The sequence below is a fragment of the Haliotis rufescens genome, unplaced genomic scaffold (assembly GCF_023055435.1).
Source record: "Haliotis rufescens isolate VD_foot unplaced genomic scaffold, xgHalRufe1.0.p SCAF_10, whole genome shotgun sequence".
Taxonomy (NCBI): domain Eukaryota; kingdom Metazoa; phylum Mollusca; class Gastropoda; order Lepetellida; family Haliotidae; genus Haliotis; species Haliotis rufescens.
In genome coordinates, this window is record NW_025963780.1 from 27,939,716 (window position 1) to 27,967,700 (window position 27,985).

Sequence of the window (27,985 nt, forward strand, 5' to 3'; positions counted from 1 at the left end):
CCGCACTCAGCAATATTACAGCTATATGGCGGCGGGCTGTAAAAAAAAAATAGATTATGGACCAGACAATCCAGTTATTGATACCATGAGCATGTACATTGTGACCCGTGAAGTTTCCGGGTTAGAATAGGTCTTCAGCAACCCATACTTGCCGTAAAAGGCGACTAACGGGATCGGGTGGTCAGGCTCGCTGAATTGATTGATACATGTCACCGATCCCAATTGCGTGGACCGATGCCAATCACTGGATTGTCTGGTCCAGACCCGATTATTTTACAGACGCCGCCATATCGCTGAGTGCGGCGTTAAACAACAAACCAACCAACCAACTACAATAAGTTGTATAATAAAATATTTATCCTATCTCACTCTATGCATTTCATCCTTCGATCACTTGTGTGAAAACATCCTTCAACAAATGTTTCAAAATTCTTTCTTGGCGCTCATAGGATAAGTTTTTTCTATTAATGATTAAGTGTACTACACGCCAAACATTCATGACATCAGCTCACATTACCTACAACACTAAAATAAATGTGCTAACACACTCAAATGGTTATAAATGCGTTCCTGAAAAAAATCACGGAGGACGGAAACATTGCTCTGGAAACATTGTCAGTATTGATTCTATACAGATAATTGATTCCATGTCAAAGGTAATGGTACATGTATTTGGGGATTAATATGTTTCCACAATCAAACAAAAATGACAAACAATGGACATATATTACAAACATCACTGTTTCTGAATATTTGTGACCGATGTATTCGATTTAGGTGCTAACATTATAATATTTGTGTAATGCTAAGTGTTTGTTATTTTACTCACTTCATGTCAGTGTGCATTAATTTGAGTATCCTTTAAATACATTTCAAAAAATTTCTTACAATATATAAACTGGACCCGTGAAGATTCCGGGGTAGAATAGGTCTTCAGCAACCCATGCTTGCCGTAAAAGGTGACTATGCTTGTGAAAGGCGACTAACGGGATCGGGTGGTCAGGCTCGCTGACTTGGTTGATGCATGTCATCGGTACCGTTAATAGATGCAGACCCGTGAAGATTCCGGGGTAGAATAGGTCTTCAGCAACCCATACTTGCCGTAAAAGGCGACTAACGGGATCGGGTGGTCAGGCTCGCTGACTTGGTTGATGCATGTCATCGGTCCCAATTGCGTGGATCGATTCTCATGATGTCAATCACTGGATTGTCTGGTCCAGACTCGATTATTTACAGACCGCCGTCATATAGCTGGAACATTGCTGAGTGCGGCGTTAAACAACAAACCAACAAGATGCTCATGGTGTCAATCACTGGATTGTCTGGTCCAGACCGCCGTCATATAGCTGAGTGCGGCGTTAAACAACAAACCAAACCAATCAATATAAACTGGACCACTTACAAGTCATCACAACTTCAATGACGTCTTAAAAATGAATGTACAATAGGAATTGTGTATTTTATATTTTAGAAATAATGGGTTGGTTGGTAAGAGAAAGCTGTCTGTACACTCTTATCATGACCTGTTAACTACGTTTGGGTCGTGGAAGTCGATGTTTGTGAAGATCCGTGGTAGAATAGGTCTTCAGCAAATCATGCTTGCCATAATAGGCGATTATGAAAAGTTGATGCATGTCATCGTATCCCAATTGCGTGGATCGATGACCATGATGTCAATCACTGGATTGTCTGGTCCAGGCTCGATTTATTTATATAGACCGCCGTCATTTATTGCCGTGTGCGGCGTTAAACAACAAACAAACATACATATAAAATGTCAACTGCAGAGGGATTTTATCGAAAAAAAATGAATTGTCCCCGAAAATATCTTAAAACAAATAATTATGCCTCAGACTGTTGATTACCCGTGAAAATCCGGTGTTAGAAATTTAAAGGTCTTCAGCAACCCATACGTGTAAGAGGCGACTTACGTGATTGCGTGTTCAAGGCTCGCTGACGCATATCATCGTATCCCATTTGTGTGGATCGACGATCATGATATCAATCACTGGATTGTCTGGTCCAGACTCGATTATTTGCAGACCACCGTCATATAGCTGAAATATTGCAGTATGCGGCGTTAAACACAACAAAAACAATCTGCCTACCTGTAAATTACAATTCCCTTCCACTTATTTACCCACATGAACTAAAAGAATGGAGACCACACTCCACAATACATCTGGTTCGCCGAGACATAGCAGTTTCTGAAATCGTCTTTATGTAACATGTTAAATGTCATTTTACTCTCAGTTTACTATGAGCGCGTCTTGTCTTGTCTCGATAATAAACCTTTTCTTCAATTTATTTCAGTGTACATTTTTTTGTATCCTTTAAATAATTTACCTGGTCAACAATCAACATTTCTTTCAAAATAAACTGGATCGGCTAAAAGTCATCACAATTCAAATGAATGATGTATTTTATAATGAGAAAGAGTAATATGTCCTCTTGTCTTAACCTTATTAATAACTTCTTTTGGGAAGAGACCCGTGAAGGGCCCGGGGTAGAATAGGTCTTCAGCTGCCCATACTTGCCGTAACAGGCGACTATGCTTGTCGTAAAAGGCGACTAACGGGATCGGGTGGTCAGGCTCGCTGACTTGGTCGATACATGTCATCGATCCCAATTGCGTGGATCGAGGATCATGATGTCAATCACCTGATTGTCTGGTCCAGGCTCGATTTTTTTACAGACCGCCGTCATATAGCTTGAATACTGCTGATTACGGCGTTAAACAACAAACAAACAAACAAATCTTTTAGGTAGGGGGCACGGGTGGCCCAGTCGTCTTAGGCGCCGCGATTCGATGTGCAGAGTTGCATCCCTTGGGCAAGCCAGAAACCTATGATTGTTGGTTCGAATCCCGGTTCGCCCTGAGTATGCAATCGAGATACGATGATATGCATCAACCAAGCCGGCGAGCCTCAGCCCGATCGCCTCTTATGACACAAACATAGGTTGCAGAAGACGCACCCACCCCGAATTTTCACGGTTCGAATTAAGTCATAATCTATTGGGCCGATGTATGTGCATTTATCAAGATCTTTAACGTAACGTAGGTGTTGGAAATCACCAGAACATGATGGAAATCCAGGACAAACCATTAAATAATTATACTCTTGTGAATCGGAAATTCCCACAACCATGGAATGAAACCAACCAACTCTTCTTGAAATGTTGTATCGTAGGGGATTGTCAAGCCTTTATCGATGGTGGCAAGAGAAAAGTGACACTTGGTCAATGCTATCCATGTCTGTGCACCCAGTGAACAAAACATTGCCGTCCCCAACCCAAAAGTTGTTAAGACTTGTACTTGATCCAGTATATATTTTCCACATGTTCGTTGTTTTCATAGTTTGGGCTCTTGACATATTCTTTAGGTTCCTTCCCTCGGCCGTGTTCCCAATACTGCCAAGGCTTCTTTGTGCTCAGAGTTAGGATTATTTGACGCTTCGCCCTTTCTGTGTTGTCCAACTCAAATGAATGTCTTTTCTTGTATTGTTAGGGGTAGTCCAGCATTTGGATTTGGTTGGTTCGTTTGTTGTATAACGCTGCACTCAGCAATATTTCCAGTTATATGACGGCGGTCTGGAAATAATCGAGTCTGGACCAGACAATCCAGTGTTTAATATCATGAGCATCAACCAAGTCCGCGAGCCTGACCACCCGATCCCGTTAGTCGCCTTTTACGGCAAGCATGGATTGCTGAAGACCTATTTTAACCCCAGATTTTCACAGGTATTCAACAGTGGGTGTCATCAGTGAGTGAGTTAAAATTTAACGTCGCATCGGCATTATTTCAGCCATGTAGCGACTTGTGGATTCGAATTTCCCGTTCGTGCCGATTATGTTTCAAGGATTGTCAGCACTACACCCGTGCGAGTGGGTGTCCCCAAAGTGGTAAACGTCGAGATTGGCAACATTTTGAACTTTCCTCCCACATTAAGCTGACACCGTGATATAACTGGAATAATGTTAAAAGCGGCTTTAAAAACCAAGTCAATCACAACACGTGTTCCGAACTTATCAAACGAAAAGACTAAAGATCGGTATGCTTTATTATCATTGACCAATTAGTAATTTAGTCCCTTAAACAAATCAGGTCCCACCCACTTAGTTCATTAGTTCGGGGGGCGGTCGGGTAGCCTAGTGGGTAAAGCGTTCGCTCGCCACGCCGAAGGCCCGGGTTCGATTCCCGACATGGGTACAATGTGTGAAGCCCATTTCTGGTGTCCCCCGCCGTGATATTGCTGGAATATTGCTAAAAGCGGCGTAAAACCATACTCACTCACTCATTAGTTCGGGGAAGTAATAATGGTGGGGTGGGATCCGGTGTTGATCATTACAGTTCCACTGTAGACATGTTCAATTGACCAAACACACTCATTAATACTTCTTGATATAAAACATATTCTGACAGCTATAAGTATATCTCAGAACCATCACCAGAGTGAAATGCATCTTCAAATGGTCACATTCTTCACTTTCCATTGGACACAATCTTCCAGCTGTGGATGTGCAGGTTCCTGAAGATAGATACGAATATTATTTGTTCTGTGGTTTTTTTCACTCAATTTGTTGTGAAATGTATCATCTGAATTGGACGCAGACTCTATGTAGGGCATAAGTTTGTGTTGACTATGATGTTGTCGGAATGTATTCTAATGGTGATGGTGGTGTGTTGAGTGTTGTTTGTTTGTGTAACGCCGCTCTCCACAATATTCCAGCTATATGACGGCGGTCTGTAAATAAACGAGTCTGGACCAGACAATCCAGTGAGTGACATCATGAGCATCAATCCACGCAATTGGAATCGATGACATGCATCAACAAAGTCAGCGAGCCTGACCACCCGATCCCGTTAGTCGCCTCTTACGACAGTTGCTGAAGATCTTTTCTACCCCGGATCTTCACGGGTCTGGTGTGTGGAGTGTTTTGTCGGGACCCCGGTTGGTGTTGACTGGTTGTGTACCGAGATGACATGTGGTCTTGTTGTGTAGGGTGGTTATGTGGCAGTGTTACATTGTGGTGTTGATGTGGAGGTTGAGGTTTGGTGGGGTCGGGTGTTGATGTGAAGGTTGATGGTGTCAGGGTGTGGCACTGTAACGTGATGGTGTAGGATAGGGGTAGTGTATCATGGTGGTGGTAGGGTGTGGTGGTATAGTGTGGTGTTGTCGGGGGTAGTGTGGCTTGGTTTTACGTGGCAGTAGATGGTGGAGGTGACTGAGAGTGGTAGTGTAGTGTGGTGGTGACGGAGTGAGGTAGTGTAGTGTAGTGTGGTTGTGTAGTTTGGTGGTAGTTTAGTGTGGTGGTGTCGGAGTGTGGTTGTGGTAGTTGAGGATGGACGTATCGGAGTCTGTTTTTTAGTTCAGCCTGCACTGCGTATCTAATCCGCCATGTTTGCCACTTTTGTGTCCTCGGGCGTATCCTTGTCCTCTTTGGGTTGCAGATTGTTATCAGCGATGAAATGTTGCAAGAAGGCTCGGCAGGAGTTGTATCCCCGCTACAAAAATACCACTAGCATGATTCTCTATAAACTATTTTCAAAGTAACATACATACATGTACAATTTGTGACAGGCGAACTGTAGTCATATGAAAAGCCGTTATGCTTTTAACTTCATTTGAGTTATATACCTTGACAAGGATACTCACTCACAATTTACCTTTCTGCATTAAGAAGAGCACTTACCATCGACAAAAACTCCTTGTCTGCCTCCTCCATTTCGAAGTCTGTCGTGTCCACGTGTCCCGTGTTGATGCCAACAGTTCTGTCAATGTCACTGGGCTGTTGGAAACATGGGTACTTAAAATAATTTGGGTTGCATCGCTTTAATTCGAATTCAATAAAGACACTGATTCCCTGTTTTGTTTTCAGATGAACAATTGACATGCCTTTGCATGTGTTTGTGACGGGTGCCATCAGTGGCGCAGCATACGCACACAATTTCGAGAACACCTGGTATCATCACATTTGTTTGTGTGCATGTGTGTTCAACACACTCGGCACTATTCATGCTATATGATGGGGGTCTGTAAATAATCGAGTCTGATCCAGACAATCCAGTGATTGGCATCATGAGCATCGATCCACGCAATTGGGATACGATGGCATGCATAAGCCAAGTCGGCAAGCCTGACCACACGATCCCGTTAGTCGCCATTACCGACAAACATAGTCGCCTATTACGGCAATAGGGGGTTGCTTAAGACATGGGTCGGTATCATTACTATTTATAGTGGCTCAAAAACACATGATTCAAATATAGTCGGAATTGAACAATGGATGTTTCGCGTTTTTTACCAGATATTTCTTCCGATAATGGATATGGTTTTGTCGTTTTTTACATTTTTGTGTGCCAAACTTACGAGGGTAGTGTCATGGATGCATGCACTTCCCGAAGGTGACAACGGTTTTAAATTGGTTTGTTTAACGCCACACTCAGCATTATTCCAGCTATATGACGGCGGGCTGTAAATAATCGAGTCTGGACCAGACAATCCAGTGATTAATATCATGAGCCTCGATCCACGCAATTGGGATAGATGACATGCATCAACCAAGTCAGCGAGCCTGACCACCCGATCCCGTTAGTCGCCTAGGCCTTTTACGACAAGCATAGTCGCCTTTTACGGCAAGCATGGGTTGCTGAAGACCTATTCTACCCCGGATCTTCACGGGTACCACGCAATTGGGATTGATGACATGCATCAACCAAGTTAGCGAGCCTGAACACCCGATCCCGTTAGTCGCCTTTTACGACAAGCATAGTCACCTTTTACGGGAAGTATGGGTTGCTGAAGACCTATTCTACCCCGGAATCTTCACGGGTCTAACGGTTTTAAAACCTGGGCACAAGTGAATTGTGTTCGCTTATCTCAAATCTGTTTAAAAGAGTTAAATAATATCTGTTCTAACTGGAACCGATTGGTCTATAATAGGTTCAAAACAAATATAAAGATGTTATTTAGTTTGCATATTCTGGCTTGCCCAAGGGTAGACTGTCCCCCCGGGCCAACCGTAGTAAAGTCGTACTTATGTTATTATTGTGCCTCTGATCAATATCTGTTGTGATAAAATGATTGTCAATAAACATCAGCATTTTAATGATAAACTTCCAACAAAACAGATAAAAACAAAATCTACTAAGGAGCAATCTCATTAAAATCAGACCCCAGTTCTCGCTACCGCTAAACAAAGATCTGAGGACATCCCATTAAGGGTCACGTCAGAACGACCTTTCATCCGACCAATCAGAGCATCGCTTACCAAATTGTGAAAGTGACAGTCGGAATGTGATGTCTAATCATGCAACCTCGAAAACTTTAACTCCGAACGGTAGTTACCGGTTTAACGACTGAATCCATACAATCTAGACCATCTATTAGCCATCCGAGAATGTTCTTTTGTTCAGGTTTCAAATTTGTAATCGAGAATTTGTCAAAATATGTTTCGAAGCGTAGTCGCCAATTTGAAATTAGTACCGTAAAACACGAGAAAGCTGCCTTCTGATTGGGCATTCCATTGTTCTGTTAAAGTTCGCGCAAGGTCGGTCTGACGTGACCCGTAATGGGATGTCCTCAGATCTTTGTTTAGCGGTAGCGAGAACTAAGATCTGATTTTAATGAGATTGACTAAGGAGTGAATATTTCCCTTCTTATATAAAGAATACCTTGGTGGTGATCCTCTTGACGTTAATGAGAAGTGTATTTAAGATGCTGTTGACATAGCTGGGTATACTGTTGACGACGCTTCTTCTAAAGCCAATCGATCGGTGCCGAATATTGATGCCCAGGTCTTCCATGAAACTCACAAGTTCACTGTAATGAATCTGAAAAAAGCAATCCTTGTAGACCCGTACTTATGTACACACACAGACGACACAGGTGGCCAGAGCGTCAAAGGCGTAAACAACTCACCCACGGTCACCCCAAATTAATGCGATCCAGGGTCTCGTTCCACCTTAGCACAACGACTATCGTATGCCTATATTAAAGTATGGAACTAGGATCGTCTTATCGCTACGACTATCGGAATATCTATATTAAAGTATGGGAACTACGATCGTCTTAGCGCTACGGGAACCATAAGTATATATTAAAGTATGGGAACTACGATCGTCCTAGCGCTACGGGGATCATAAGTATATATTAAAGTATAGGAACTACGATCGTCTTGGCGCTACGACGACCGTAAGTCTATATTAAAGTATGGGAACTACGATCGTCTTAGCCCTACGAGGACCGTATGTCTATATTAAAGATCCCCGAGCTCGCAACAGAAGCAAGTCACCTCGAGCTGGGAAAAGTAGATCTCCAGTGCTTCCACCTCCAATAACATGACCAATTATAACTCCCTAATTCAGTGGAATTGCAGAGGTCTAAGGACAAATTTTAATGAAATTCAATTACTGGTACAGGATTTCAAGCCATCAGCAATTTGTCTTCAAGAGACATATCTCAAGCAAACGAATACTTTTGACTTTCGTCAGTACAGATCATATCATTCATTTTCTCCTCCAGGTGCTAAAGCCACTGGAGGATCCTCCATTCTGGTGCGACAGGATGTGATTCACAGTCCTGTGTGCCTGGATACCTATCTCCAAGCTATTGCAATACGTCTTACTTTGCACATTGCGTTTACTCTGTGTTCCCTATATATTACTCCCTCCTCTAATCTGAATCGTTCTGAACTACAATCACTATATGATCAACTTCCTAAACCTTGTATCATAATGGGTGATCTGAATGGTCAGAATCCCTTATGGGGAAGTGTCAATCTAAATTCTAAAGGGAAACTCCTTGAGGATTTTATCTCGGATAATAACATATGTATTTTTAATGATGGTTCTAATACTTATTTACATCCTGCTAGTGGGACGTATTCTGCGTTAGATCTGTCACTATCAGATTCTGACTTGTTAAATGAATTTACTTGGTCGGTCCATGACGATTTGTGTGGAAGCGACCATTTCCCTACAATTCTGAAAACTATTAACCCAACTGATGTTCTGCCCTCATTACGGTGGAATTTTAATAAGGCCAACTGGTCTTTATTTCAAAATCTCTGTACTGACAAGTTAACACCCGAAATTTTCAGGGATGCTCCTGACCCTATTAAGTTGTTCTCTGAACAACTGAATGAAATTGCTGATGAAACGATACCAAAGTCCTCTGCAAATCCACACATACGAAAACCATGGTTTGATAATACATGCAAACAAGCTAGAAAGATAAGGAAAAAGGCTGAAAATTATTTTCGCCGACACCCTACTGTTCATAATTTGAATCATGTTAAAATTACAAATGCAAAAGCACGACGTACTTTTAAACAGAATAAACGCGTGTCATGGAGAAATTATGTCTCCAGGATCAATTCCCGAACACCTATGTCCAAGGTGTGGAATATGATTCAGAGGATAAAAGGAAAAGGTTCCAAATATAGTGTTCACCACCTCAAAGATGGTGCTCGTCTACTGACAAATAAAACTGATATCGCAAATAAGTTGGGCGAAACACTCACTAAACATTCTTCATCAGCGAATTATGCTGAAAAATTTCAGAAATACCAGAGTCGAGAGGAAAAGAAATATATTAATTTTACCTCAGACAATGGTGAAGATTATAACGAAGTGTTTTCACTCCATGAGCTACATACTGCCCTCGGCCAAGCTCATGATACTGCGACAGGAGATGACAATATACACTATCAACTACTGAAGCGTTTGCCTCAGTCATGTCTTGAGACACTTTTAGACATTTTTGATCAGATTTGGACTTCAGGAAATTTTCCATCCTCTTGGCATAATGCCATAGTCATCCCTATACCAAAGCCTGGCCGGGATCATACAGATCCTTCAAATTATCGACCTATATCTTTAACTAGCTGTGTCTGTAAAACCATGGAACGTATGGTAAACAATAGATTGGTTTGGTACTTGGAAACCAACAATTTAATCACTAACATTCAATGTGGTTTCCGTAAAAACAGAAGTACCATCGACCATTTAGTACGTTTGGATTCGTTTATAAAAAATGCCATTGTAAATAAACAGCACGCGGTATCAATCTTTTTTGACTTGGAAAAGGCATATGATACCACATGGAAACATGGTATTTTAAAAGATTTACATGCTTTTGGTTTGAGAGGCCGTTTGCCTCAATTTGTATCTCAGTTTTTAACTGACAGGCAATTTCAGGTCCGCGTGGGCTCAACCCTGTCTGATCATTATAATCAGGACCAGGGTGTCCCACAGGGCAGTATATTGTCTGTCACTCTGTTTAGTATTAAGATTAACAGTTTAGCAACTGTATTAAATGACTCAATTGATGGGTCATTATTTGTTGATGATTTTAACATTTCGTGTCGTGGCAAAAATATGCGCACTATTGAAAGACAATTGCAGCCTTGCTTAAATAAAATTCAGAATTGGTGTGAAAAAAATGGTTTCAAATTTTCAAAATCCAAGACAAATTGTATTCATTTTTGTCGAAGTTATAAACCTCATAAAGATCCTGAATTGTTTCTTGACTGTACTCCAATCAAGGTTGTAGAGGAGGCCAAATTTTTGGGACTTGTTTTTGACCATCATTTGACCTATTTGCCTCATATTAAGTATCTGAAGAATAAATGCCTGAAGGCTTTAGATCTACTGAAAGTCGTATCAAATTCTAAGTGGGGAGGGGATCAGAGAACCCTCCTCCACTTATACAGATCTCTTATTCGCTCCAAATTAGATTATGGCTCGATTGTATATGGTGGAGCCTGTAAGAGTAATCTCGAAAAATTAGATACAGTCCACCATCAAGGCCTGAGACTCTGTCTTGGCGCCTTCAGGACATCTCCTATTGCTAGCCTTTATGTCGAAGCTGATGAGCCTTCTCTTCACCATCGACGTATTAAATTGTCTCTTCAGTATATTGCAAAACTGCGTTCAAATCTATCAAATCCTGCTTATGATACAGTTTTTCATCCACAATATGAAGAACTGTTTCAGAAGAAACCCAAACATATTCCACCTCTTGGGATTCGGATGAAATCCCATATTACTGCTGCCAGGATAGAACTTGATACCGTATCTCCACACAGACTTTTATCATCTCCTCCATGGCAATTGGTTCGACCGACAGTGGATCTAACGCTTGCTAATAACAAAAAATCAGAAACTAATGACTTACACTATCAACAGGATTACCTACAGTTGAGGAGCAATTATGATTCTCACCGTTCTATTTTCACCGACGGATCCAAGGACGGTGGCAATGTTTCTAGTGCCACTGTTGTTGGATCTAAAACTATCTCTTCCCGATTACCCGACAATAGCTCTATCTTCACAGCCGAATCTAAGGCAATACTCACAGCTTTGGAATACATTCAACAGCAGTCCATCCACAAACAATTTATAATATTTTCTGATTCGCTGTCCTGTCTTCAGGCGATTAAAAACATGTCTTCGGGTCATCCATTCATCTTGGATATATTAGAAATGTACAATGACCTTGCCACTGGCCAATACGACATTGTCTTCTGTTGGTTGCCCAGCCATGTCGGCATTGTGGGTAACACACTGGCTGATACTGCTGCAAAGGCAGCACTCAACAAATCTGTGACCCCACTTCTTATTCCATACAGTGATATTAAACCTGTTATTAGATGTTACATCAGGGACCTTATGCAAAAGAAGTGGGACACCCAAGTGGGTGTAAATAAGCTACATGCCCTAAAACAAACCATCGGTTACACTTACTTGGGTTGTCAGTCCAGATTTGAAGAGGTCATTATGCGACGATGTCGTATTGGCCATTCTCGTTATACACACGAATATTTGTTAAAAGCTGAAGATCCTCCATTCTGTATCCCTTGTGATGAGAGAATCACCGTCAAGCATGTTTTGCTTGATTGTGTCGATTTCTCTCTCACCAGGGATAAATATTATCATTCATCTTCATTGAAGGATCTTTTTAATAATGTCAGTACTCATTTAATTCTTGGTTTTTTAAAAGAAATTGAGTTAATAGATAAATTTTGATTGTATGTATTGTAAAAATAAATGCTTTTAATTTGGTAGAATGATTCGATAACTGTGATTGTTTGTGGCTGTACCTTCAAAGGGGGTTGAAGTATCGTAAAATGATTGTCCTCCTGAGAGGGTGCGTAAGTCCCACTTCCTTCAAAGTATGTTTCATTTTCCTGGATTTTAATCGTAGTATGCTTGTTATTTTTAAATATTTTGGCTTCAACTGTCTAACTATCACCAGTAGCCAGAGGGATGGTGTAAATCCTGCTTGGGTCCCATGCAGGAAGCAGATGTACCGTAAGTCCCCATGGTCCCTAGTATGGTGTCCTAACTTTGGTTGCTGGTGATCTCTAGCCCATTTTTATAATGTATTGTTCAGAGTAGTCACATTTTTATGATAACATGCTAGTTTTAAATCTATATCTGTGATAGACTAGTACTTTTACTGTCCTTTGTTGACAGATTTAAATATCTATGTGAATGTATTATTCCTGTATAACTTGATTTAGTCACTATATGGCTGAAATATTGCCGATGTGACTTTAAATCTTAACTCACTCACTCACTCACTATATTAAAGTATCGTAATTCTATGTTACAGTATGGGATCTACGATCCTCTCAGCTTTACGACTATCGTAAGTTTATGTTAAAGTGTTGGAGCTACGGTCGTTTTCGCGCTAGAACTGTCGCAAGTCTGTGTTAATGTATGAGTGCTACGGTCACCTCGGCGCTACGACTACCGCAAGTCTGTGTTAAAGTATGGGTTGGTTGGTTTGTTTGTTGTTTAAAGCCGCACTCAGCAATATTCCAGCTATATGACGGCGGTCTGTAAATACTCGAGTCTGGAAAAGACAATCCAGTGATTGATATCACTTTGGGAGCTAGGATCGTCTTAGCGCTACGACTATCGTAAGTCCATGTTAAAGTATGGGAGCAACGATCGTTATAGCGCTAGAACTGTCGCAAGTCTATGTTAATGTATGAGAACTACTGTCGTCTTAGTGCTACGACTATCTTAAGTCTATGTTAAAGTATTGGAGCTACGATCGTTATAGCGCTAGAACTGTCGCAAGTCTATGTTAATGTATGAGAGCTACTGTCGTCGTAGCGCTACGACTATTGTAAGTCTATGTTAAAGTATGGGAGCAACGATCTTTATAGCGCTAGACCTGTCGCAAGTCTATGTTAATGTATGAAAGCTACTGCCGTCTTAGCGCTACGACTATCGTAAAGTCCATGTTAAAGTATTGGAGCTACGATCGTTATGGCGCTAGAACTATCGCAAGTCTATGTTAATGTATGAGAACTACTGTCGTCTTAGTGCTACGACTATCTTAAGTCTATGTTAAAGTATTGGAGCTACGATCGTTATAGCGCTAGAACTGTCGCAAGTCTATGTTAATGTATGAGAGCTACTGTCGTCGTAGCGCTACGACTATTGTAAGTCTATGTTAAAGTATGGGAGCAACGATCTTTATAGCGCTAGACCTGTCGCAAGTCTATGTTAATGTATGAAAGCTACTGCCGTCTTAGCGCTACGACTATCGTAAAGTCCATGTTAAAGTATTGGAGCTACGATCGTTATGGCGCTAGAACTATCACAAGTCTATGTTAATGTGTGAGAATTACGATCGTCTTAGCGCTACGACTATCATAAGTCCATGTTATACCTTGAAACTCAAAACTCGAATGTCAGAAATATGTCCAGGTGATATTAATTAGGTTGATCAGTTAAGATCAGTTCAAGAATTCGCTTAGAACTCCATCAACCTTCGTTGATTGTTAGAGGCTACTTAATGGCTTGGTGGCCACCCTCAGTGACCAGCAGCCACGGTTTGCTCATAATATTAATCACTTGATGATCTGGCTCAGACTAGATTATTTACAGCTGGAATAATGCTGTGTGTGGCGTCAAACAACCTCCACCCTGCCCACCTGTTAACAGTCATGTCCACATTTACCTGCCCCGTGCCATCCTGGTCCAGAAGACGAAACGCTTCCTCTGGACTCGCATCCTCCCCGAACAGAATGTCAGCCTGGTCTTTCGTGAACGATTTCTGGAATACACACCCAGTTACCATCAGCCCATCTTCGTGTTCCAATATGTTACATCACCAATCCAGTATGAATATCTCCATTCCATAATAATTAGCATATTGAAAAATTGAAATGGAATTTAATAATAGAGGCAGATTGCCATCTAGTCATTCGTGAATTGGCTGGTCGAATAGACCTGGATTAGATTATCAAAGTGTACACAAAATGCGAGAAATAGTGATTACACGAGTCTTTTTAAGATCCCATTTATCTTACGAGTTGTTTCAAAGGGTATCTAACGAGCGAAAGCGAGGTGAATTCGAATGTTGTAATATTGCTATCAGCTAACTAAAACAATATTTATTCACTCAATGAACAGACGGTATTCACTACTGAAACTGACGTACACGTTTCAAGGCGTTTTCCAACTCCTCCCGGTTAATGACTTTGCCCTTATCCATATTGCACTCGTCAATGACCTGAAAGACGAGAATCAGTTGAATGACATTCTCCGTAGAGGATTCAGTGGTAGATTACATGTACGATTCATTTAAAGGCTACAAGTAGGATTCAGTTGTAGGTTACATGTACGATTCATTTATAGGCTACAAGTAGGATTCAGTTGTAGATTACATGTAGGATTCATTTAAAGGCTACAAGTAGGATTCATTTATAGGTTACAAGTAGGATTCAGTTGTAGGTTACATGTAGGATTCAGTTGTAGGTTACATGTAGGATTCATTTGTAGGTTACATGTAGGATTCATTTATAGGCTACAAGTAGGTTTAAGTTGTAGGTTACATGTACGATTCATTTGTAGGTTACATGTACGATTCATTTGGAGGTTACATGTACGATTCAGTTGTAGGTAACATGTAAGATTCACTTATAGGCTACAAGTAAGATTCAGTTGTAGATTACATGTACGATTCATTTATAGGCTACAAGAAGGATTCAGTTGTAGGTAACATGTAAGATTCACTTATAGGCTACAAGTAGGATTCAGTTGTAGGTAACATGTAAGATTCACTTGTAGGTTACATGTAGGATTCACTTGTAGATAACATGTAAGATTCACTTATAGGCTACAAGAAGGATTCAGTTGTAGGTAACATGTAAGATTCACTTATAGGCTACAAGTAGGATTCAGTTGTAGATTACATGTAGGATTCAGCTGAAAGTTACATGTGAGACTGAATGGTAGGCCAATATAATATTCAGTTGTATCTAGGATTCAGATGTTTTTTGTATAAAGGATTCAGCTGAGGGTTAAAGGAGTATTGTACCACTTAAATACTACTACACTTTATCTACCGTTCATAGGGCTTTGTTTGTTTCCTGGACCATGTCATCGCACCATGGCTGCGTGGGTCGTTGCTCATACTATCAACCACCGGTTTGCGGGGGCCAGAGCCAGTTGTTTCACGGGCAGTTGTTAAATAGCTATAACATCGCCGACTACGACTACATTAATGGACCCACCTTGAAAGTCGAAAGTGTTACCTATTTTAGCCAACGTACTTGTAAATAAAACTAATCAGAATCGTTCCAGATTTCCAGATACATGGAAGACGCGGCGTTCATATTGAGATCGTAAGTTGTTTGATTGGCATTACTTAGAAGATGACGGATGACAAGGTAGACACAATTTTATGGATAAAAACTCTTTACAGTATTAATGAACTTGTTATTCATAAACTTGTGTCTATCTTGAGATTGTAAGTGTATATGCCATAAAACCTGTATGGAGGCTAGTTATATTGGAACGTTTACACATACATTGTATATTGAACAACTACGATCTACCTTCAAGAACGAATTCATCGCGTCTGTGATCCTCTCGTGAATTCTTTTTGATTTCATCATGTCCTCTCGTTGTTCTAACCATTTCCTGTAATGAACATATATGTATGTGGGTAAATTAAATTAGCACAATACACAAAGTGACAGAGACAGTTACACAAACCATATATTGGTGGGCCACTAAAGACGATCAGTGCATAGTAATCGATTTATTCACTGTTAGAAAGACACTGTATTTTACAAAACAGCTTGATTTTATTTCACAGTTGTCACATGTTTGTTTGATTATTGTTTAACGCCGCACTCAGCAATATTCCAGCTTTATGCCGGCGGTCTGTAAAATAATAGAGTCTGGACCAGACAATCCAGTGATTGACATCACGAGCATCGATCCACGCCTTGGGATCGATGACATGTATCACCGCAGTCAGCGAACCTGACCACCCGATTCCGTTGGTCGCCTTTTACGACAAGCATAGTCGCCTTTTACGGCAAGCATTGGTTGCTGAAGACCTTTTCTACCCCGGAATCTTCACGGGTCATGATTCAGATTGATTGAGGTAGAATTATTACTGTTTTGAACAGTATTTCAGTTATATCACGGCGTGTCAGCATGATGTTGGATAAATCACGGGAATTCTACTGATAAATTCGAACGTACACTCATAGATTTCTGTCACGTCAGAGGACGCAACTCTATCAAACTGAGACGCCTTTAATATCATTATAAAGACGGTAGACATTGTGCCTAATTGGTACATTTAAAGACCGCCTCCGTGGTCTAGTGGTAGAGCGTCCGCCCGGAGAGCGGAAGGTCCGAGGTTCGATCCCCGGCCGCGTCATACCAAAAGACATTAAAAGATGGTACTTGTTGTTACCCTGTCTGGCGCTCGGCATTTAGGGGCTAAAACAAGGACTGGTCGGCTCGGAGTCAGTATACTGTGTCTGAGTGGGGTATTCATGTTAAACTGCGGCATGGTATCTCAGTGAGCTAGCACTATAAATCGGCATCAGCCCGGACTAGTACAAGCAGCCACACAAACACATACAAACCCGTGAAGATTCCGGGGTAGAATAGGTCTTCAGCAACCCATGCTTGCCGTAAAAGGCGACTATGCTTGTCGTAAAAGGCGACTAACGGGATCGGGTGTTCAGGCTCGCTGACTTGGTTGATGCATGTCATCAATCCTAATTGCGTGGATCGATGCTCATGATAATAATCACTGGATTGTCTGGTCCAGACTCGATTATTTACAGAACGCCGTCATATAGCTGGAAAATTGCAGAGTGCGGCGTAAAACAATAAACCAACCAACATGCACGTCGCTATATAAGAGCAATAATCTTGGACGCGACGTTAAACCCAATTTCACCCCACCTAGTACATTAAATGTGTATCGTTTTAGATGAATCCTGCATCCGAATGGATGTACACTTGTACATGTAGATTGTATGTAACCGTGAAGCTCTAAGTGGTTGGGTACACATAAGGCAAGATACCTACTTGTATAGTTTCGTTTCAACGCTTGGTTTGACCGGTTTGACAGGCCCGACCTTTCTTTCCAGACTGGGCCTCAGATAATCTCTCTCAGCGTCCGAGTACTGTGCGAGGAAATACAAATGAAACCAGTAAAGGTTGTAATAGACTTTTCAATTTTTTTTCTTTGATACTGCTGAGAATTTTCTCTGACATCTGAATACATGTCGTAGAAGCCTTCAGAAGGAACAACATGCTTGCCATAGAAGGCGATTATGCTTGTCGTAAGAGGCGACTAACGGGATCGGGTGGTCAGGCTGCTGACTTGGTTGATGCATGTCATCGTTTCCCAATTGCGTGGATCGATGCTAATGATGTCAATCACTGAATTGTCTGGTCCAGACTCGATTTTTTTTACAGGCCGTCAAATAGCTGGAATATTGCTGTGTGGCGTTGAACAACAAACAAACAGAACAAAGGAGGCAAGTTAAAATAATTCCATTTCCGTCGATTTTAATATGGAGCGCATCCTATATTTCTGGCATTTTGGAACCATTGCTTGGGTCTTCTTTACAGCAACTATACCATTCTAAACCGGTAAACCTCTAAATTTATTATATTTACACCTATTAGTGTATGATTTAGGCCATAGTAAAACCAGGAACGTTGGAACAGCGGCCTTATAGAGAAAGGCCGATAACTTTTGCTGTTAACTATCCAGAAATAAACAGCAAAAAGACAAAAACAAACTCGCTTTGTTAAATACATTTTACAATTTGAACATAAAGCACATGGGTTATTTATTTCTTATGCATTAATTACTATGTGAAGGTGAATTGTCCTCTTTTTATTTAATCGAAAATTGCTTCTTGGTCCACAAGACGGTACACATTCTTACTGCAAACACTTTGGCGTCATATTATAATGATGACGGCGCATTGTAACGGCCATGCACTGATGAACGACGTGAAGGAGAAAAAGTCATTCGTATACAAAGAAGATCATTATTGAAGTCGCAGTTACTTTGTTTCTTTTCCTGATTATATTTTGTACGCACCAAGCGATTGTGCATATTATACATATAAGTTTGGGGCAAGCTTACTTACAAGAAGAAAACCAAGTGTTTTGTTAAAGCTGTTGGTCGGGCGGAACCTGTTTTCATACAATATAGGCAGGTCTTCCAGTGGCTGTAGACGTGTGATGAAGTTGTCAGATTTGTCCATTGACAGGAACCAACCTGTGACATATACCAGTTCCTGTCATGATCATATCATGTATAAATCTCAACACTTATAAAAGCAACGTAAGCATACGTTTGCCCCATCGGAAAGACTGTAAACATGAAAGTGCACCAAAAGCATTAAAACAAACGACACAACAAACAGATGCTTAAACCCAACCCGGATGTGAAAAAATAGAGGGACCGTGTTTGTTTCCTCTGTTTCCTTGGTGTATCGGTCAATACAACAAGTTTCTCCCTATGAAACTGTTCGTATATTGGTCGACACACCACCGAAAACATGGATGTAATTAACTTCTACTTGTAAATAATTGATTACGTTTTCGTTTAATGGCATGTGTTAAATACGTTTCACACTGGAGAAAGAAATATATACAATAGTTTCAACATAGACATTCAACCACTCAGTCCCGACTAAACAATTAAAAGGTTCTGTGTTTGGAACCCATTTGAAAAGAAAGCATACTTTTTCTTGACTTCCAATCTAGCATTTGACGAAATCTTTCACGTAAGTAACGTTCTACGTGAGCGCCCCCGTGATGGAGTGGAAAGAGAGGAAGGTCTGGCCACGTCATACCAAAAGACCTTAAAACATGGTTGGTTGGTTGGTTGTTTAACGCCGCACTTAGCAATATTCCAGCTATATGACGGCGGTCTGTAAAATAATCGAGTCTTGACCAGACAATCCAGTGATTGACATCATGAGCATCGATCCACGCAATTGGGATCGATGACATGTATCAACCAAGTCAGCGAGCCTGACCACCCGATCCCGTTAGTCGCCTTTTACGACAAGCATAGTCGCCTTTTACGGCAAGTATGGGTTGCTGAAGACCTATTCTACCCCGGAAACATGGTACTTGTTACCCTGACTGACGCGTGGAATTATGGGTTGGTTGGTTGGTTGGGTTGTCTTTTAACGCTGCACTTAAGGATTGACTGTGTATTTTTTCTGTTCATAGAGGTATGAATCGACAAACCTATGTGCAAACTGTATGAATCCGCGTACAAAACTTTGCACATCGGTTTTTTTATTCATACCTCAATAAACCGAAAAAAATACACAGTCAATGCTTATAATTAAATTTGACAACGAAAAACATCTTTTATCTACAATAGTTTAACCAAAAACAGTTGTATATATCAAAACAGACAAAAATGACGAGATTGGCAAACATTCCAGGTGTAGGAATACATAGTGGCGTGACATGAATCATGTGATCGTTTAATTTATGCACATAACTTGACACGCCTACACAGTCAGTAGCCAGTCAACGGAGAGTGGGATCAAAACAATGTTCACTAGACCTATCAATTAAGGCAAGAGGCGAAAAGAACTGCAACAGTCAGAATGTAACGGACCGGAAGATAAATGTCCAAGAGAAGGCGGCTGTTTCAAATAACTGGTCAGTTACCGCGAGATTCAAACATTACCTCCCTGATTACGGTAAAACACAGTTGGAGAAATGCTAGTTAGAAATGAAACCCGAAGACATGAAAGTTAAACCGAGGCCAGCGGGTAAAAAAAACAGGCGAGCGAGCCTGCACGTTTGTGCAACGGAAATTTAATTATTCAGCAATATTCCAGCTATATGACGGCGGTCCGTAAATAATCGAGTCTGGACCAGACAATCCAGTGATTAATATCATGAGCATCGATCCGCGCAATTGGGATCGATGACATGACCAGACTGACAGAATGCCTCCCTGACTCGAACGTAGAAAATACCGTGGCAATATACTGTTTTTCCCGTCATATAGCTGGAATATTGTTGAGTGTTGCTTAAACAACAAACATACATTCAAACAAACAATATTCTCACCATCAAAACAGTGCACTGGGTAGTTACAGAGGACTCCCCCGTCAATGAACGTGTCCTCCGATCCGTGCTGATAATACTCTATGGGAGTAAATAGACCTGTGAATAACAAAACATACAGTTATACCCAACATTCTTATCCTCTGAAATCTCGTACACTACGTGAAATGTTTTTTGTCTACGTTTCTCCTACGTAGGACTTAGTATCTCCTACGCAGGAGATACTAAGTCCTACGTAAGAGATGGTTATTCTTGTCCATACTAAGTCCTAATAGGAGATACTTAGAAAAATTAATTTTACCCTGTCCCCACGACGCTTCCGTACGTACACAGATGACAATGAGAAAGCAACTGATAAAATGCCTACCGGGAATTGACATCGACATGCGCACTGCGACTCTGATTGGCATATCCGGTGTAGTTTTGGGGTGACAGTATTCTGCAGTCATGAGGTTCAGGTTGGTGACAACAACACATACCTCGCGGCCATATTTCTTCCGTACCTGAGACATTGGAGGATTTCAGTGCTATATACATTACAGTAATGAAATTTGTTTGTGTTTAAAAGCGTTTTAACGCTACATTACATGATTTGTTTGTTTTTCTTTAGTACCGCACACATCAATATTCCAGCTACATGACGGCGGTCTGAAAACAATCGAGTCTGGACCAGACAATCCAATGAATGATGGTATCATGAGCATCGCTCCACGCAATTGGGATATGATGTCATGCATCCACGAAGTGGCGGGTGATCAGGACCGCTGACTTGATGCATGTCATCGATCCAAATTGCGTGGATCGATGTTCATGATATCAATCACTGGATCACTGTCTGGTCCAGACTCGATTATTTACAGACCGCCGTCATACAGCTGGAGTATTGCGTTAAGCAACAAACCCAACCAACCAACCAACCAACCAACCAATTGAGTTGATCGATGCTGATGATTTCAGTCATGGGATTGTCTGGTGCAGTCTCGATAACTTACAGCCAGAATATTTTTGAGTGCAGCGTTAAAACGCAAACAATCATTAACGGAGCATGATCACACGATGCTCTTTAGTCGTACCTTTGGGACAGACCATTTGATAATATTCTTGGTGGTGGAGATTTCTCAATAAAAACTCCAACCAAATTTGTCTAAGAACAAGAATTGGAAACATATTGTTTAGTCCTGGTCAGCATGTTCAACCCAAATCCGACCGCCTCCGTGGTCTAATGGTAGAGCGTCCGCCCGGAGAGCGGAAGGTCCGGGGTTCGATCCCGAGCCGCGTCATACCAAAAGACGTTAAAAGATGGTACTTGTTTTTACCCTGTCTTGCGCTGGGCATTAAGGGGCTAAAACAAGGACTGGTCGGCTCGGAGTCAGTATACTGTGTCTGAGTGGAGTATTCATGTTAAACTGCGGCATGGTATCTCAGTGTGCTAGCACTATAAATCGGCATCAGTCCGGACTAGTAAAAGCAGCCACACACACACACACACACACACACACACATACACGTGCATGCACGTCGCTATATAAGTGCAATAATCTTGGACGCAACGTTAAACCCCATTTCACTTCACCTCACCTCACATCACCTCAACCCAAATCCAACAGGACCCTTTTAGGTTGAACGCGAACAAGTGCACATAACTCCCGGAGCTGGCATTCGCGGACGAATGGAGTAACCTGCCTTGAGGGTTGTCAACACGTCATTTTGTCAATGAGGCGTCGTCAACGTTGACAGCGTTCGACAGTTGCCACATCCCACAACGAAAGCCATACGTAATGACAATGTATGAGTTTGACCTATCACGTGACAAATGGATAGGAATTCTATATTTGGCATTTTTTTGTTTTTCATCACTGATGAAAATCACTCATCTCTATCATTGTTGAATAATCACACTTTTATATGGTGTATTTTCTCATCCTGTTGAATATTTGATCATGATATTTATCGATAATTACGCATTGCTTAATAAATAAACAACTGCATGAATGTTCAACCTCCTCAAATGTGATGTCTTCAGATCCTGTCCTTTTCCGTAATATTTCGCCAAGCCAGTCGTACACTCTGTTTCCTGGATGCCAGCCAAACCTCTTGACCATGTTTCGTAAACCACCAAGAAATCCCCCGTCTGTTAAACAGATTTGAGATGGAAAATCGGTCCTTTTCCAATAGGTTCTGACTAGACACAAGCACACTATCATAATATCTCATGAAAACAAAGTATTTATCATCCAAGACTAGCTACCACGGGACATATAACTTGGAGTGGGTGAGTGAGGATCGTTTTACGCCGCTTTTAGCAATATTTCAGCAATAGGGGACACAAGAAATGGGCTTCACAATGGGGAATCGGCGTGACGGGCGAACGCTTTAACCAATTGGGATCGATGACATGCATCAACCAAGTCAGCGAGCCTGACCACCCGATCCCGTTAGTCGCCTTTTACAAGCATAGTCACCTTTTACGGCAAGCATGGGTTGGTGAAGACCTATTCTACCCCGGAATCCTTATATGGCCTACACGCCATTTGGCCTACACCCTTATCCAAACAAATGTACAGCTGATTGCACATCCCTCTTGTCCTGACCTACCAAATGAAACATTTCTGTTTTCGTATTGATTATGATTTCATCTTTTATAGAATTTAAAACTGACAGAGGTATATATATATACCGACTAATAACAACTATAACAACATACACTGTTCACTGAGGACAAATAACAAACGATGAGAAGTGTTGGTAGTCTGTTTTGAACTTCCAGCGTATGTCCATTTGTTAACAAGATAAACATGAGTTTATACAATCAATATAGGTCGAGGTGAGCTGACAATACCCCTTCTGATAGGGGTGATGTTATTTACCATGTTATTTATTGCAGGCGATAGGTGTAGGGCAAATGAGGACAAGCCGAATATAGGGATCCACAGCAATCTAAGCTTGTCCTACGAGGCAATTAAAGGGATAAAGTGGTCATGTAAGGTGAATCGGTTGACTGCAATGAATGTAATTGTATCCAAATCCTTGCAAAGATGTTCAGAGGGGTTTGTTTGTGATTGACATCATGAACATCGATCTACGCAATTGGGATCGATCACATGCAACGTGTCATATTTAAAAAAATGCTCTGAATGTCTACCATAAGAATTTCGAATGACATAACCAGGCCTTGCGGGTGAAAACCTTAAAAAAATTTTTAGCTGTTATCAGAATATCTGTCCATGAGATGAATAAAATGTACATGCTCTTTAGTATCTGTGTCTCTGTGCACCTCTGAATTATTGGCATTTGTTTGGTTTGGTTTGTTGTTTAACGCCGCACTCAGCAATATTCCAGCTATATGACGGCGGTCTGGACCAGACAATCCAGTGATTTATATCCTGAGCATCAATCCACGCAATTGGGATGGAAGACATGTATCAACCAAGTCAGCGAGCCTGACCACCCGATCCCGTTAGTCGCCTTTTACGACAAGCATAGTCGCCTTTTACGGCAAGCATGGGTTGCTGAAGACCTATTCTACCCCAGAATCTTCACAGGTCTATTGGCATTTGTAAATAATTGTAAACAATTGTAGAAATGTACTGTCCCAAATAGTGTGTATCATGCTGCATGTACGACGAAATAGATCTTACCGCGCATCAGATAACTCCAATCCTCTTCCATGTATACTTGTAGCTCTCTTGACTGGCATCCAACGGCAATTAGCACAGCCATCAATGACCCTGCGCTGGCTCCAGCCAGACGTATGATGTTTGACAAGGCTCCAATTTCCTCCAGATACTGGAATGAAACCATACTTCAACTGATGTGTATATACGCGAAAGGTAGCATGTGTCGAGTGAGTGAGTTAGGTTTAACGACGTTTTTAACCGTATTCCAGTCATATCACGGCGTGTCAGCTTAATGTGGGAGGAAAGCCCGAAGTGATGCAGGTCTCAGACGTTTACCACTTCGGTGAAACACACGAGACCGGGTATGGTGCTGACAAACCTAGAAACATAATCGGGGCGAACCGGGATTCGAACCCACAATCATAGGTTTCTGGCGATCCCAAGGGACGCAACTCTGCACAGCGAATCGCGGCGCCTTAGACGACTGGGCCACCCGTGCCCCCGAGTGAGTGAGTGAGTTTGAGTGAATGCGGCACAAAACAAGATTATGTGAATGGATCACTGGCATTCATTGAATGACACCAGGTTTACGCGAAAAGGGCAAGTTGGTCCTGCTCTACTGGTAACACCCGCTACTCACACAACTTTCAGAAAAAGGTAAGTGTTAAGCCAATTTATCGCTGCTACCCAGTCACAAATATCTATGATTGGAGATAGTATCTTGGCGCTGATTTCTTGACAACTTACTTCGGTGACATGTCACCTGCAAACAGTTTTATTGAAAGCAACTCCATATTGGTCGTATGAGGGAGGCCACAGGTACATGACCAGAAGAACAAATCATAATATGGCTTCTAACGACACCTGCTGCATTAGACACAAATGTAACACAAACTATAAATAATTGCATTCACTAGCGGAAAAGTGTAAATTGTCGAAAATGTTATGTTTTTGATCATATCAACATAATATTTGGTCATTCGTCTGACCAATGCTCAATCATTACAAAATCCTTGACGTAACCCATATTTTTGTGTGTGTGTGTATTAATGAACTGAATTTACAATGTTAATATTGAGTGAGACCACCATTCGCGTTGATACAGGCAAGGCAGCGACGGTGCATTGAAAACAGCAGATGGTTGAGTGAGTGAGGGAGTGAGTGATTGAGTTAGGTTTAACGCCGCTTTTATCAGTATTCCAGTTATATCGCGGCGTGTCAGCTTAATGTGGGAGGAAAGCCCGAAGTGATGCAGGTCTCAGACGTTTACCACTTCGGTGTAACCAACGAGCACGGGTATGGTGCTGACAAACCTAGAAACATAATCGGGGCGAACCGGGATTCGAACCCACATTCATAGGTTTCTGGCGTGCCCAAGGGACGCAACTCTGCACAGCGAATCGCGGCGCCTCAGACGACTGGGCCACCCGTGTCCCCAGAAGATGGTTGAAAACAGCGGGGGCATGTTCTTAATGTCCACCAAAGATTGCTGGCGTTGCTGGCTGGTTCTGGTCCTGTTGTAGATGTTGTTCCATCTCATGGTCAGACATGTTCTATGGGGGGAAAGGTCGAGAGAAACAGCCGCCATGGCAGCGGAACAATGTTATGCCCCCTCAAAAAGTTACAACATGTGGGCGTGCATGATGCTGCTGCAACTTGACGTTACGTCCCTGCATTTGGGTAGAACAAGATCCCCAAGGATGCCGTCTCGGTAGCGTGCGCCATTCAGCTTGCCCTTAACGATGATGACTTGTTTCTTTCTTTTCTTTGTTTGTTTTTTTAACGCCGCACTTAGCAATATTCAAGCTATATGACGGCGGTCTGTAAAATAATCGAGTCTGGAACAGACAATCCAGTGATTGAAATCATGAGCACCGATCCACGCAATTGGGATCGAAGACATGTATCAACCAAGTCAGCGAGCCTGACCACCCGATCCCGTTAATCGCCTTTCACGACAAGTATAGTCGCCTTTTACGGCAACTATGGGTTACTGAAGACCTATTCTACCCCGGAATCGTCCGATGATGACTTGTGTTTTCCAATGAGTTGTCATGCCACCCAACACCACTACACATCTAACTCAAAATTGACGACGTTGAGTAACGCAAGCTTTCACTTGGACGCATGTAGATAGACCCTTACACGACCATCAGAGCTGTCCAGATGAAACCTGGACTCATCTGTGAACAGTATACCTTCCCAGACTGATCTTTGAACCTCATATGCTGTCTACACCAAAATAGGCGTGCCTTACGGTGACGTTTGTTTGTAGTTTAACGCCGCACTCAGCAATATTCCAGCTTTTTGACGTCGGTCTGTAAATAATCTAGTCTGGACAAGACAATTTAGTGAGTGATATCATAAGCATCGGTCCATGCAATTGGGATCGATGACATGCTTTAACCTTACCACCCGATCCCGTTAGTCGCGTCGCCTCTTACAATTAGTCAATTGGTATTGTTTTGAATTCTCACCACCGGAGAATGCTTCCAACCAAATATGGTTGATATCTATCTCTCACTTCCAGAGTAGAAGTCGTTTAAATCAATATAGCCAAATTACCCCTATGTGGCGAGCTGATAAAAAGGGTGTACATCTATGGTCATGTGTATGTAATCCCATGTCACAGGATTTTGTACTACCTTCACAGCTCCGGCATGTGCAAGTCCTTTATTTCCACCTCCTTCGAACGCCAGGTTTTCGAAAGGCAAATCATATCTTCCAGGGTCGATCTTATCAAGGGTATTATCAGAATCTACCTCATCCCGTAAGTCATCTTCCTTCAACGCAGGCTCCAACTGTATCAGATGCTCGGTAAATTTGTGGCGTAACTTCTGAAATTTACATTTTTCCGTTTCCTTTTGAGAGATCTTGTTCCCCATAGTAACCGTTTCCTGACTGTCAAGTAGTAAGTGTTTATGGTTGCAAAACAGCCAACAGAGAGGGTAAAAACAATTTTTAAGTCTTAGCTGACACTGGGGAAGGGAGACCACGGGAGTCCTCAACGCTTGCTGTGATCCAGTTAAGGTAGAACTGCTAGTCAAGGGTAGTGTGAGGTATAATGGTAGCAGGTGTTTAACTGCATGTATGTGTGCAAGGTCGTGGCTGTCACCATCGTGCCTCATGTTTTTAACTTGCAATATAAGAAGAATGACGATACCGACACACACCTGAATTTAGAATGCACATACATGAGCTCTGACACCTACATGTACGTCTGTAATTCACGTATTGTGTACGACAGAATATAACATATGGTACATGTTTGCAATGTTTCCTAATGAACCGTTTTGTGATCAATTGGACTCCTGTTTCGGAAAGTGTATGAATCAATGAATGTATCACAATGCTGTCATGTACACGTGTTTCCGATCTGATGGCGTGGTGCTGCATGCAATGTATGTCACCGCCAATGAATGCTGTGGAGTCTCATTTCATGGAGTTATTGTATGTTCGTTTTCGCCCAAAAGAATCATATATTCAGTAAAAATACGCCATTACATACACCTGTCTAAATGATTTAACCAATCACTAGACATTAAAGACTGGTAGTTTGGCAGTACCAATGTTTACCCGTGAAGATTCCGGGGTAGAATAGGTCTTCATCAACCCATGCTTGCCGTAAAAGGCGACTAATGGGATCGGGTGGTCAGGTTTGCTGACTTGGTTGATGCATGTCATCGATCCCAATTGCGTGGATCGATGCTCATGATGTCAATCACTTGATTGTCTGGTCAAGACTCGGATTATTTATACAGACCGCCGTCATATAGCTGGAATATTGCTGAGTGCGGCGTAAAACAACAAACCAACCGTGTTGATCAATACTCATGATATTAATCACTGGATTGTCTTGTCAACACTCGATTATTTACAGACCGCCGTCATATAGCTGGAATATTGCTGGAGTGCGGCGTTAAACAACAAACCAATCTTTTGTGTGTAAACCTCAGGGCGTGTCTCATTT

The 27,985-nt window shown here is 41.7% G+C and overlaps 1 protein-coding gene across 1 annotated transcript; it reads right to left on the reverse strand.

Annotated features, from left to right (window-relative positions):
* Positions 1-3,634: 3,634 nt before the first annotated feature.
* Positions 3,635-27,536, reverse strand: LOC124135044. The gene is made up of 14 exons (XM_046500196.2): positions 26,661-27,536; positions 24,037-24,184; positions 22,399-22,529; positions 20,766-20,901; positions 20,402-20,497; positions 18,445-18,575; positions 17,366-17,463; positions 15,865-15,949; positions 14,466-14,537; positions 13,983-14,078; positions 7,676-7,834; positions 5,695-5,790; positions 5,377-5,506; positions 3,635-4,529 (listed from the first exon to the last, which is right to left on the reverse strand). Exons 1-13 carry the CDS (start codon positions 27,141-27,143, stop codon positions 5,390-5,392), a joined length of 1,848 nt encoding a protein of 615 aa, XP_046356152.2. The 5' UTR covers positions 27,144-27,536; the 3' UTR covers positions 3,635-4,529; positions 5,377-5,389.
* Positions 27,537-27,985: the final 449 nt, after the last annotated feature.

Coding starts and splice junctions, on each gene's coding strand:
- LOC124135044 (XM_046500196.2), bottom strand. CDS start 27,143: ATGAGGCACGATGGTGACAGCCACGACCTTGCACACATACATGCAGTT. Junction 24,185..26,660: donor CACATGCCGGAGCTGTGAAG/GTAGTACAAAAT, acceptor GTTTCATTCCAG/TATCTGGAGGAAATTGGAGC. Junction 14,538..15,864: donor CGATGAATTCGTTCTTGAAG/GTAGATCGTAGT, acceptor CTCGTCTTTCAG/GTCATTGACGAGTGCAATAT.